Source organism: Garra rufa, chromosome 19 (assembly GCF_049309525.1).
Source record: "Garra rufa chromosome 19, GarRuf1.0, whole genome shotgun sequence".
Lineage (NCBI taxonomy): Eukaryota > Metazoa > Chordata > Actinopteri > Cypriniformes > Cyprinidae > Garra > Garra rufa.
In genome coordinates, this window is record NC_133379.1 from 38,295,151 (window position 1) to 38,309,278 (window position 14,128).

The 14,128-nt window shown below is 33.5% G+C and overlaps 4 protein-coding genes across 10 annotated transcripts in view; 3 read left to right on the forward strand and 1 right to left on the reverse strand.

Moving 5' to 3' along the window:
• The window catches only part of lrrc8aa (leucine rich repeat containing 8 VRAC subunit Aa), a 19,212-nt gene extending 18,725 nt beyond the window's left edge, over nt 1-487 (forward strand). Inside the window, exon 3 of the mRNA XM_073824057.1 lies at nt 458-487. Coding sequence (XP_073680158.1) covers nt 458-487 — 30 coding nt within the window. The remainder of the gene's footprint in view (nt 1-457) is intronic.
• Nucleotides 488-724: 237 nt separating this feature from the next.
• Nucleotides 725-3,134, forward strand: dnlz (DNL-type zinc finger). The gene is made up of 3 exons (XM_073825227.1): nt 725-1,110; nt 1,202-1,341; nt 2,882-3,134. The coding sequence occupies exons 1-3, from the start codon at nt 817-819 to the stop codon at nt 3,042-3,044; spliced, it is 597 nt and encodes a 198-aa protein (XP_073681328.1). The 5' UTR covers nt 725-816; the 3' UTR covers nt 3,045-3,134.
• Nucleotides 3,135-4,415: 1,281 nt separating this feature from the next.
• Nucleotides 4,416-9,244, forward strand: uck1 (uridine-cytidine kinase 1). The gene is made up of 7 exons (XM_073824622.1): nt 4,416-4,667; nt 5,596-5,755; nt 5,876-5,972; nt 6,069-6,211; nt 7,365-7,459; nt 7,563-7,611; nt 7,698-9,244. Exons 1-7 carry the CDS (start codon nt 4,578-4,580, stop codon nt 7,895-7,897), a joined length of 834 nt encoding a protein of 277 aa, XP_073680723.1. The 5' UTR covers nt 4,416-4,577; the 3' UTR covers nt 7,898-9,244.
• A 2,875-nt stretch (nt 9,245-12,119) lies between these two features.
• The window catches only part of rapgef1b (Rap guanine nucleotide exchange factor (GEF) 1b), a 61,715-nt gene continuing 59,706 nt past the window's right edge, over nt 12,120-14,128 (reverse strand). For all 7 annotated transcript variants that reach the window (XM_073824373.1, XM_073824372.1, XM_073824375.1 and 4 more), the window contains one exon: nt 12,120-13,852. In XM_073824373.1, coding sequence (XP_073680474.1) covers nt 13,702-13,852 — 151 coding nt within the window. In that variant the 3' untranslated portion in view covers nt 12,120-13,701. The remainder of the gene's footprint in view (nt 13,853-14,128) is intronic.

Consider the following 14,128-nt stretch of genomic DNA (forward strand, 5'->3'; position numbering starts at 1 on the left):
ATTGTTTCATAAAATAAATATTCTAATAATGATATATATATATATATATATATATATATATATATATATATATATAATGTTGTTTTGTTTATGTGTGTGTGTGTGTATATATATATATATATATATATATATATATATATATACAAACATTGAAAAAAAATACAAATAAATAAATGTTTTTAAAGAATGTTACAGTCACGGTAACACCCACAACAACCTAATCATATAATAATTATGACATTGTCAGACATTGTATTACATGTATATGATGAGAAATTAGATAATCATATGAGATAATCAGTAGATGATTAAGTTTATGTGTATGATTCTTTTTTTTTTTTTTTTTGTTCTCTGGGATGATTTTAAAGAAACAAATATTATTTTTTCCTACTACAACAATTCAAAATAATATAAATTTAAATAACTAAAGACAAAACCCTGTGATCTTCCTCTAAAGACACGAGATTTTCCGATTTTCATCATGTAGGCCTATTACATTTTTAATTTTGATGATAATATTCCTTAATAACATTCTCTCTCTCTCTTTTGATCTCTTAAGTAATTTATTTCCAATAAAAAACCAAATCCTACAAATCATCATGCGATTAATACGGGAAAACCATACTTTTGCATCTTTCATCTCACATTGATGTTATCCACATGTCACTGGCGGATAAACACGAGGGGCGTGGCTTTGATGCGTCTCCGTCGTCATCAGCAAGCGACGACTGATTAATCTCGGATACGACAAACATGACATTTCAGCGTTAGTAGAGATATTGCGTGTGTGTTTTAAAAAACGGTTACGTTTCGATAATGACCTCTCGATTGTGTTACTTTTTATTCAGACCGAGAATACCCAAATCACGAGGTGCGGGAAGTCTGTCGGTAACGTTACCCAAAACATGTACAGCTAGAGGCAAGCATGAGGAGACACAGAAAAGAACTCCAAACACCTCTTTATATTTCACTAAATCGTTACTGGGATCTGCTGAATCGCCAAACAGAAGCAGATGGAGTTTCTGCAGGAGCTTCACAACTTCTGCATGCAGGACTGAATCCATTGGACAGCTGCAGTCAACACACTATCATCTGGTTTACACCTGCAAAGTAAGATTATACTGCTTTCAGTGTTTGACATCTCATTTAGGGGACCCTTTGTGTACTTAGCTAATGATTTGTTTGTATATTTTGTGTCTAGGTGTGCTCCACTCGCTCTATGAAGAAAATATCCAAGATAGCCTATCACAAGGGTGTTGTCATTGTAACTTGTCCTGGATGTAAAAACCACCACGTGATCGCTGATAATCTGAAGTGGTTCTCTGATTTGGAGGGGAAAAGGTGTGTGTATATGTTCTCATTGAAGAACCATTCATCAGTGCATGGTATTTCAGTTTGTAAAAACCAAAAAGAATAAAATGCAAAAGCTGTTCCATGCTGTATTTAAATATTTTCCCTAAAAAGAAATTCTAAATATTGAGAAAATGGCCTATAGAGTTGTCCAAATGAAGTTATTAGCAATGCATATACAAATAAAAAATTAAGTTTTGATCAATTTAAGGTAGGAAATTTACCAAATATATTCATAGAATATATGTTGTTTCATATAATTTAAGAACAATTCATCAGTGCATGTTATTTCAATTTGTAAAAACCAAAAAGAATAAACTGCAAAAGCTGTTCCATGCTGTATGTAAATATTTTCTCTAAAGCAGGGGGTTTTAGTTTTCGAGATATAATTTTGGGAAATAAAGTACATCATCATCTTAGCTTTCCATTGATGTGGGGTTTGTTAGGATAGGACAATATTTGGCTGAGGTACAACTATTTGAAAATCTGCAATCTTAGGGTGCAAAAAAATCTAAATATTGAGAAAATTGCCTTTAAAGTTGTCCAAATGAAGTTATTAGCAATATGCATATTACTAATTGAAAATGAAGGTTTTTTTATATATATATATTTAAGGTAGGAAATTTACTAAATATTTTCACAGAACATGATCCTTACTTAATATCCTAATTATTTTTGGCATAAAAGAACAATCTATCATTTTGACCCATGCAACTTGTGCTACTTAAGACTAGTTTTGTGGTCCCGGGTCACACATGATGTAAGATGATCCCATTCTTACAAATTAAAGACTATTATATTATAATACATTTATTATAATATTATAAACCTGATTTATCTTGTGAAAAATAATTATACATTTTATTTATATCATTTTTTTTTCACTTACAATAGTACTGTACTGCCAGATGTATGGTTTATGTGTTTGTATTTATTTAAATATAGATTAAAATATTTTAATTATTTACAATAAATAAATTACTATTTATTTTAATCCATTTTTTAACTCCTTTACTGTCACCGTCCCCTCTGTGGAACACCCAAGTTTACTTCATCAGTTGAAAACTTAAAATCTCAAAATTAATCCTTTGAAAAAATTATATTACAAAATGTTTTTGTTCATGAATTATAAAAAATTACGTTTGAATTCTTCATTTGCACCTCTCTGTTCAAAAATGGGAGTGACAGTTAAGGGGTTACATTTATATATTTAGTTTAATCTTAATTTTTATATTTTTATTTCTATATTTCTTTTCTCTAAACATTGACACTGACCCCATATCAGCCCCCAGTTAGAAAACCCTCATTTAAAATGATTAAACTTAATATTATTTAAAATTATTATTAATTATGTTATGTTAATGTTATGTTAATTATTATTAATTATGTTAAATATCATTTTAAAAATGTTTAGTTTCTATTGCATTACAGTATTATTACTAACTATAGTACTGTACTGTGGATTGAAAACCCAAAGCATTATGACAAAAACTTTATTGTAAAGCTGACTGTGTGTTCTGTCTTGCCATAGAAACATAGAGGAAATCTTGGCTGCTAAAGGAGAATCAGTCCGAAGAGTTCAAGGGGACGAGGCCCTGGAAATTGTTGCTGAGGAATCAGTAAAGGAGGTGTCAAAAAATAATCCAAATGAACAAAAACCACCACATCCGACTGATGGTTCAGACAAAACATGATTAACATTTGTCAGTTGCATAAGTGGACATTTATCATTGCTATATTTTTATATTCTCTTAATTAAAGTATTAAAAAACAACCCCTCAGCACTTTAAAGTTGTTTTTAAGTGTTCGGCTCCACCTTGTGGTCACTGCAACATTTTCCCTTGAATGTCCTTTGATATTTTCAAGGCATCACTTTATCAGCGACCTTCAACTAGTAAACATGAACACAATTAAATCAATAGAGTTTTTGCAACACCTGTTTGCTTTTATTTACAAGTTACTTACGTATAATATAGTAGTCAACATTTGAAGTGGATCAAATGATGAAAGTTCATCAAAGTTGTCCTAAGACAAGAACGGATATTGTTTTGGTTTTTAGAACAGCTTTGATGAAAGGCTTTGATCCACTTCAAATGTTGACTACTGTATATTTATTTTTATATATATTTTAATATATATATATATATATAAAAAAAAAATTCTTTTAAAAAATATTTGTTCATTTAAAAAAATAACTTAGAAAGGAATAAAAACAAGCAATGTAATAGTATATTATATTAAAATTGTATTAAAGCTATTACTAGATTTTTTTTTTTTAAAAGTAATAATAAAAATATTATTTTGCAAAATGAAACCTAATATGAAAATGGTCTCTTTAAAAAAAAAAAAGTCCTCAAAACTCTTCAAAGTGTTGACTTTGCCTGCATCCCAATGTGCATACTATCCATCCGAAATTCTGTGATTGTAATATTATTTAGGTCAGATAGGGTGGATAATATGCACATTTGGACGCAGGATTTGTTGTCAAGTTTCTAGAGTTTGCGTAGCGTGCTGTGACGCAGTCACGTTCACAAGCGACAGCATATAAATAGAAAAAAACAGGTAGAATGGCAGTCAACAGAAACACGAAGCAGACGATGGGAGGGGATTCGCGGTTTGCTCTTATTGGTTACGATAAAAACAAATTCCCTACTTCAATTTTCAACAATCTTTTCTTAGTCCAACATATATTAAAGCTTCTCAGAGTCATTATAAAATTGTAAATTATTATCTAGACCGCTTGCATAGACAGGTTGGTCACATGACTCCTGTTACTTTTCTCACCGCTGCACTAATCGGACCAATCACGATAGTTTGGACTTACTTACACGGTTGTTTAAAAACAACATTCTGCTGAGGTGGTTTCCACTTATATGTCAATAATCAATCTTAAGCATTGGTAACTTAAAAAGATGACACTTTATAATCTACAAATGTCTAAAGCAAGACAAAAAACGTCTTTAGATTTTAATAAGCCTCAATGGGGACTCGTCTTTCCGAGCCACGGAGCGCTCCCTGCAGGAACAGAAACGTCCCCTAAACATTTACTAACTAGTGGAGTAACACTGGAGACTTCATTGGCCGTGGCTGATAGTGAAACCAGGCGGTAATCGATCACACACCGCCTAGACAGCCTCCAACTGATGACCGATCATCTCCAGAACGAGTTTATGCATTCACCCAGACTCCATACTTGAAGAAAAAACAGTTTTTGTTACTGTACCAGGATGAATTCAGCCGGACTGTTGTGTGAAACCGAGCGGCCGCGGCACCGTCCTTTCCTAATCGGGGTGAGCGGAGGAACGGCCAGTGGAAAGGTACGAAACACTACATGCATGATGGAAACCGATGCGTATTGCTGTTATAGACGTTTTAATGCATGCAACACTACTGTTGTCTCTTAAGTCTGAAATAGATACAGATACAGTAGTGCATGTTTGCATTTAAGTGGAATGCATGCACGTTAAATCAAAATGTATAAAATGCTAAAGAAGAAAGAATGTCATTCTAGGAAAGAAAAAACAACGTAAACAATTCACACTAACTAAAGTAATAGCGACAGGCCCTTAAAATCTAACGTGTCTACCTGTAACAGTATCTGTAATGATATTTATGCGGATGCAATCACAAATTAGTGCTTAATCGCATGCAAATTGAAAATTTTAGTTTGTTTACATAATATATGTGTGCATACTTTGTATATTTATTATAGCTCAAACAATTAATCGCATGCAAAATAAAAGTTTGTTTACCTAATAATGTGTTGTATGGTGTATGTTTATAATGTATAAATAAATACGCACAGATGTATGTATATATGTAAGAAAAATTTTGTATTTATATACAAAATACTTATAAACATCTTTAAATCACATGTATGTATGTGTTTATATAGACAATTAATATAGACAGTACAGACATATTTGATGTAAACAAACTTTTTTGCATGCAATTACTTATGATTAATCGTTTGACAGCCCTAAATACACACATATACAGTTGTATTATGAAAATATTTGTGCATTTTTATGCATATATTTATATTCATAATTTATATTATAAATACTTTTAACATATAAACAACATTTGTATATATGCATGCATGTGTATTTATATATACACATAGCATATTATGTAAACAAATGTTTTTATATATTCGAATAATCACGATTAATCGTTTGACAGCACTAAAATAAACACTTTATTGTCAGTCCAGATCAGTAATAGCTGTTTTTATCTTGTCAGTCCACAGTGTGTGCAAAAATCATGGAGCTTTTGGGTCAGAATAAGGTGGATCATCACCAAAGGAAGGTCACTATCGTCAGCCAGGACAGTTTCTATCGGGTTCTCACACCAGAACAGAAAGCCAAAGCTTTGAAAGGCCAGTACAACTTTGACCATCCAGGTAAAAACAGCTGGAAATGAATCAATTCATAAATAAAAATGCGGTCATTGTTAACTCAGATTCAAAACTAGGTCATTAAATGGCCTTTTTCAATACACTATTGTGTTTTCTCTCTCTCAGATGCATTTGATACAGAGTTCATGTGTCAGACGCTGAAGGACATCATTGACGGGAAGGTGGTGGAGGTTCCTACATATGATTTCGTCACCCATTCCAGGTTACAAGACAAGCACTGACACGCTGTCTTCACGTGACGGTGTACATTGATAGCATGTGGTTCTCTGATAACAGACTGTCAATTGTGCTTGTGTAGGCTGCCAGAGAAGATATGTGTGTATCCTGCTGATGTGGTGCTGTTTGAGGGGATTCTGGTGTTTTACACACAGGAAGTCAGAGACATGTTTCACATGAAACTGTTTGTCGACACGGACTCAGACGTACGCCTGTCTCGCAGAGGTAAATATTAAAGCACCAAGCCATTTGTGTGTAGTAGAGACAGTATTTTTATATACAAAATGTGACCCTTAAGTAGCACGGGTATATTTGTAGCAATAGCCAAAAATGCATTGTATGGTTCAAAATGATTCATTTTCACTTTTATGCCCAAAATCATGTTCCATGAAGATAGTTTGTAGATTTCATTCCATAATTATATTAAAACTTAATTTTTGATTTGTAATATGTATTGCTTAGAAATTCATTTGGACAAAATTAAATGATGATTTTCTCAGTATTTTGATTTTTTTTTTTTTTTTTTTTGCAACCTTAGATTCCAGATTTTCAAATAGTTGTATCTTGGCCAGATATTCCCTATTATTTGAAATATTAAAAAAAAAAAAAAAAAATCACCCTCATGACCTCATGGTTTTGTGGTCCAGGGTCACAAATAATATAATTCATTTAAAAATCATAGCAATTCATAGCAATAAATTTTTTTTTATCAATAATAAATAAATAAATAATGCAAAACTACATAACTTTTTAACATTTCAAATGACAGAAAATTGTTGTAGGTTCAGGTTATGCTTTTTCCAGTTTTGTATTATTTCAAATACACATTTCATTTTTGTATATGCAGTTTTATATCCAATTTAAAATTCTAATATCCAGATATTTTCTTATTATAGTCATAAAATAGTTTATTTTATGAATTAAAATTAATTTAAATTTTAAAACTTAATAAAAGGAACTTATAAATAAATGACTAATAATTATTATGTGCACTAGATTTTCTTATCTAGTCTTTACTTACCAAGGCTGCTTTAATTTGGTCAAAAACACAGTGAAATATTATATAGTAATATTGTGAAATATTATTAAAATTTAAAATAACTGTTTTCTATTGTAATATATTTTAAAATGTATTGTATTCCTGTGATCATCTGAATCTTCAGCATAATTCCTTTCTTTTTTGTAAAAATTCTGATACATTTTTTAGGATTCATTGATAAATAGAAATTTGAAAAGTTTAAGCATTTATTTAAAATATACATCGTTGCAAAATATAAAAATGTCATAAAAGCCAAACTTAAAAAAAAATGTATTTGAATTTATGGAAACATAAAATATTTGAATAATTACCTTAACATCGTGTATCTCATGTGTTTAGTTCTGCGCGACATGAGAAGAGGTCGAGATCTGGAGCAGATTCTCACGCAGTACACCACGTTTGTTAAACCAGCTTTTGAGGAGTTCTGCCTTCCGGTGAGAAAACACACAAAACAAAAGCTGAAATGACATTTCATAGTTGGGGTATAGTTGCATATGATGCATTCATGACATCTGAAATCTCTCTCCAACTTCTCAGACCAAGAAATATGCAGATGTCATAATACCTCGTGGAGTTGATAACATGGGTAAATATAATTAAAATGTCATAAATATTCAAAAATAAACCTTGTTTTTTTTTAACCCTCTTGCTTCTCTTATGTCCTTTATTTAGTGGCAATAAACCTGATTGTGCAGCATATTCAGGACATCCTCAACGGTGACATCTGCAAATGGCAGAGGGGTTCTGTCAATGGACACGGCCATGGGCGGAGTCTAAAGAGGGGCGTGGTCGAACACGGAGAGAAATCTAGTGTAGCCGGAAACGTCCCGCCGAAACGCCCCCTACTGGAGCCCAGCACACGACCACATTAACACACACAGAAGAAGAGATTAATACGATCACAAAACCTGAAAGCTTGAAATTTTCTGCATGCTTCCAGAAAAACTCTCTGTCAGGCTCACTTTACACAGAATTTAAAGGAGTAGCGAACACAAAAATGAAAATTAGCTGAAAATGTACTCACCCTGAGGCCATCCAAGATGTAGACGAGTTTGTTTCTTCATTAGAACCCACGGATCCTCTGCAGTGAATGGGTGCCGTCAGAATGAGAGTCCAAACAGCTGATTAAATTTAGTACAAACAAGCAGCTTTTGGCTTCTCAAGGCATTAACTGATAGACTGGAGTGGTGTGGATTATTGTATTGTATTATAAGTGATGAAATGATACATTTCTCCAAATCTGATGAAGAAAATCGTCTACATCTTGGATGTCCTGAGGGTAAGGACATTTTCAGAAAATTTTTATTTTTGGGTGACTATCCCTTTAAGAATGCCCTCTACTGCTGAGTCACGTCCATAGTGTGACCTTTAACCTGTAGTCACATCTTTCTCAAAGAGGAAACCGTTCTTTATATATAAAAAGTGAATGTCCTACATGACACAATTCACATTCTGATCACATTAATCTCTATTTATGTGTTTATAATAACAGCCTACACTCTTAAAAATTGCCATTTTGTCTAAATGGTTTCATAAAGAACCTTTAACATCTAAAGAACCTTTCTATTTCACAAAAGGTTCTTTGTGGCAAAAGAAGGTTCTTCAGATTATAAAAAGGTAAGAAAGAGATGGTTCTTTAAAGAACCTTTGACCGAATGGTTCTTTGAGGAGCTGAAATGGTTCTTCTATGGAATCGCTGTGAATGAATTATCTTTATTTATTAATTCATTATCTTAATATCTATTAAAGCAGCTTTATTTTTACGAGTGTAGTCTGTATTTCACTGCCTGATCCGTCTCATAAGGTTGTAATTCCACCACTCTAAATCATTAGATTGTCAATTGTACCTGTAGAATATAAAAGTCAACTTGTTTTGTTACTCTTGTCAAGTAAAATGGCATTTTAAACACCTGAAATAAAGTTTCAGTGCTGCCTTGTCTAGTATAAGCTCCTGTTTGGTCAGGATAAGACATGAAATGGATGAAGTAAAATACTTCTAGTGAATTAAAGTGATAGTTTAGTATTTAAAATATTAATCACTGAAATGTGTTTATTTTGAATGTTCTGTATAATTTATGTTGTCTGCCTCACTCTGTAATTTGTTTCAAAATGTGAATATTTTAAAAGTTATTCATATGTAAGCAGATTTTGCATTTTACTTGTACAAACCTTTTTTTTTAATATTAAAGAGAACAAGCTAATCTGGATAATCAGAATAATGTTTATTTGTATATCATTTAGCGAATGTAATTTAAATTGTAGTTTAAACGGAAACAATTTATTCCTGTGATCGAAGGTGCTTGAAAACACTTGAATTTGACTTTTTGAAATTTAATGCCTGGAAAAGCCTTAGAAATAGCGATATTCCTGTAGAGGCACTTAAAAAAAGAACTTGAATTATTGAAAGATATCTATGTAATAAGTGCTTAACTTTTTTTCAACAAGCACATCTTTACACGCAAAATTCAGCAATTCCAAAAAACATACTTTTTTTACACTTATTTCAGTTAATGTCATTAAAGTAGTGATCTAAGCCAGTAGTACTGACAGTTTACGAGTTTGCAAATCATTTGATTGAGATCAGGACTTTGAAGCAGGTTCAAAATTATTTGATTTAGATCAGAACTTTGCACATTATTTGATTCAGATTGGGAATTCAAATTGCGAATAATTTGATTTAGATCAGGACTTTGAAGCGGGTTCACGAATCATTTGATTAAGATTAGAACTTTGCAAAACATTTGATTCAGATTGGGACTTCAAATCGAGAATCATTTGGTTTAGATCGGGATTTCGGAGCAATTTCGTGAGTCATTTGATTCAGATCAGGACTTTGAAGCAGCTTCGCAAATGATTTGATTTAGATCAGAACTTTGCAAATTATTTGATTCAGATTGGGAATTCAAATCGCGTATACCGAACCATTTGATTTAGATCAGGACTTAAGAGCAGATTTACAAATCATTTGATTTAGATCAGGACATCGAAGCGGGTTTGCGAATCATGTTTTAAATCGGAACTTTGCGAATCATTTGATTCAGATCGGAATTTCAAATATCCAATCATTTGGTTAAGATCTGGACTTTGGAGTGAGTTCACTAATAATTTAATTTAGATCAGGACTTCAAAGCAGGTTCGCGAAGCATTTGATTTAGTGCGGAACTTCACAAAACATTTGATTTAGATCGGGACTTCGAATTGAGAATCATTTGATTCAGATTGGGACTTCAAATCGAGAATCATTTGGTTTAGATCGGGATTTCGGAGCGATTTTGCGAATCATTTGATTTAGATCAGGACTTTGAAGCAGCTTCGCAAATGATTCGATTTAGATCAGAACTTTGCAAATTATTTGATTGAGATTGGGAATTCAAATTGCGTATACCGAACCATTTGATTTAGATCAGGATTTAAGAGCAGATTTACAAATCATTTGATTTAGATCAGGACATCGAAGCGGGTTTGCGAATCATGTTTTAAATCGGAACTTTGCGAATCATTTGATTCAGATCGGAATTTCAAATATCCAATCATTTGGTTTAGATCAGGACTTTGGAGTGAGTTCACAAATAATTTAATTTAGATCAGGACTTCAAAGCAGGTTCGCGAAGCATTTGATTTAGAGCGGAACTTCACAAAACATTTGATTTAGATCGGGACTTCGAATTGAGAATCATTTGGTTTAGATTGGGACTTCAAATCGAGAATCATTTGGTTTAGATCGGGATTTCGGAGCGATTTTGCGAATCATTTGATTTAGATCAGGACTTTGAAGCAGCTTCGCAAATGATTCGATTTAGATCAGAACTTTGCAAATTATTTGATTCAGATTGGGAATTCAAATTGCGTATACCGAACCATTTGATTTAGATCAGGATTTAAGAGCAGATTTACAAATCATTTGATTTAGATCAGGACATCGAAGCGGGTTTGCGAATCATGTTTTAAATCTGAACTTTGCGAATCATTTGATTCAGATCGGAATTTCAAATATCCAATCATTTGGTTTAGATCAGGACTTTGGAGTGAGTTCACAAATAATTTAGATCAGGACTTCAAAGCAGGTTCGTGAAGCATTTGATTTAGAGCGGAACTTCACAAAACATTTGATTCAGATCGGGACTTCGAATTGAGAATCATTTGGTTTAGATTGGGACTTCAAATCGAGAATCATTTGGTTTACATCGGGATTTCGGAGCGATTTCGCGAATCATTTGATTCAGATCAGGACTTTGAAGCAGCTTCGCAAATGATTTGATTTAGATCAGAACTTTGCAAATTATTTGATTCAGATTGGGAATTCAAATCGCGTATACCGAACCATTTGATTTAGATCAGGACTTAAGAGCAGATTTACAAATCATTTGATTTAGATCAGGACATCGAAGCAGGTTTGCGAATCATGTTTTAAATCGGAACCTTGCGAATCATTTGATTCAGATCGGAATTTCAAATATCCAATCATTTGGTTTAGATCTGGACTTTGGAGTGAGTTCACTAATAATTCAATTTAGATCAGGACTTCAAAGCAGATTCGTGAATCATTTGATTTAGATCGGAACTTCACAAAACATTTGATTCAGATCGGGACTTCGAATTGAGAATCATTTGGTTTAGATTGGGACTTCGGCGCGAGCTCGCAAATCACTTGATTTAGATCAGGACTTTGAAGCAGGTTCGAAAATCATTTGATCTAGATTGGAACTTTGCGTATCACAAATCTTTTGATTTAGATCAGAACTTCGGAGCAGGTTTATGCAACATTTCCTTCCACTGAGTCCTGATGTGAAATGACGGATTACGAATCATGTTTCAGATCAGGAAATAGCGGGTTTGCGATTCTTTTTTTCAGAATTAAGGCCATTAAGGCAGAACAGTTAAAAAAAAAAAATAAAGAAAAAGGAAAGTATAAACAAATACTATAGTAAAAGTGTAGAAACAGTGTTTTTTGTATAATCACAGTTTTACTACAAACACCATGTATAAACTTTGTTTAGTGTAGGAAAACCATGGTTTGTCTTTTTTTGTCCTTTCTTTGATCATTTTTGTAGGTGTAAATGTGCTAAATGTAGTGTTGGAAAAACACAAACACAATACAAAGAGAGCAGTTTTATTGGTGGTTGAATATACAGGATGTTATAGGTGTAACAGGAAAAAAATCCCACAAGTCGGTAAACATCACAGACGCCACTCACACACACACTGAAGAAAGTAGCTTCAGCTCCCCTTCTCCCATATGTGAATAACGACATTCTGTAGAAAAACAACATTCTCTCACGCACACGCACGCACACACGCACATGCACACGCACACACACACGCACACACACGCACACACACACACACACACACACACACACACACACACACACACACAGAGAGATCACAGCATATTCAGTCCTCGTCTTTTTTGCCTCATAATGTTAGTTATTTTAGTGCATGACTGGTTTGGTTCGAAAATATATTTCCTCGTAACTGCCCTCTCTACATGATGGGAGATTATACATCACGACTGTACATGTACATCTATACAGAACATATCATACATATCCCAAAAGAAACAAAAACATCCACACGCACGCTGTCAAACTGCTCGTCGACAGGCGACACTGAGCCTCGTCCCTCTCTGTGACACAAATGTTAAGGTCATTTTTTGCAATAAAAATCAAAAATTATAAATTATTTTTGGATAAAGAAAAAAAGCTTTTAAGTTTGTTTTTTTTGCATTATGACACTATATTCACAACAATTAAGCATGTATATACTTAATTGTCATGAAAACAATTATTTAATTTTTATATTAATGTATTTATGCATTTTGCAAGCTATTGAGAATTGGGAAGAGAAAGAAATGTGCATGAAAAGAAATAGTCATGAAAATAATGTCACAATGCAAATGCACACTTTCTTGACAGTTTTCATGGGATTCAAGGGTCTGTCAGCGCTGTGACGGAGTAAACCATTATAATGAGGGGTGCACATGGTCACACACAAAACAATATAGTAAGACGATGTGAAAAACAAGTCCAAACGTCCAGTTCATTCTTTAATTTTCAAATTAATATATTCCATATAGTCCATTACTCACCGCTTCTGTTAAAACATACTCATATTTCAACAGATCGGCGAATATTCCTTATAAAACGCTTATAGGATTGCACACGTCCGCCCGTTTCCCAATCGACCCAGTTGCACAGTTCCAAACGGGCGAATCGTAGGTTGAATCAGACCTTTGGAAGGTCAAACGGTACGTCAGAGCGGGACAAACAAACATGAACTCACTCCATCAGGCACAGTGTATTAATATCAAATGAACCAAGACCTCTCAGAGTGTGCCTTTCTGTACAACCACACGTAAACACACACAAACATAGCTTTATATCACAGCGTTCGGGTCCTCTTGAGCCCTCTGTGCGCGTGAGTGCATATCTGTGTATCTATACTGAATTAGGGTTCCCCTCCTGAGTGTTTAAAGTCAACAGTCAGGGAAAAATACTGCCAATGTCTGAGTTTTATTGGTGCAAATTGGAGCTTGTGTGTCTGGATGAAGCTCATTTCAGTTCCAGAACCGGATTAAGAACTCTAGCGTGAGTGAAACAGCCTAGCGTGGGTTCCCAAGGTTCTGCAGGAGGTTCAGGTCTCACCCTAAATTGTCTCAGGTTCTAAAATTCCGGTTCTAGGTCTTTTCCTCACGCTCCGTTCTGCGCCGCGAGATGTTTCGTGGTTTGATCTTGAGCGAGAGCTCCCATAACGCCTCCTCCGCCAGGTGATCGCTGAAGTCGTTGAAGAACGAGACGATGTCTTCATTCCGTTTCAGTTCGTAGTGTCTACAAAGAAACGATTTTTAAATGAACTACTAGTGAAAAAAGCAATTCATCTATGAAATGTATACTACTTTAAATATTAATATTAAAAACTAGCGCTGGGCAACGAATAATCATGATTTGTCGCATTCAAAATAAGTTTGTGTGTACATAATATGTGTGTGTACTGTGTGTATTTATTATGTATGTGACCCTGGACCACAAAACCAGTCATAAGGTTAAATTTGACAAAACTGAGATATGTACATCATATGAAAGCTCAATAAATAAGCTTTCTAT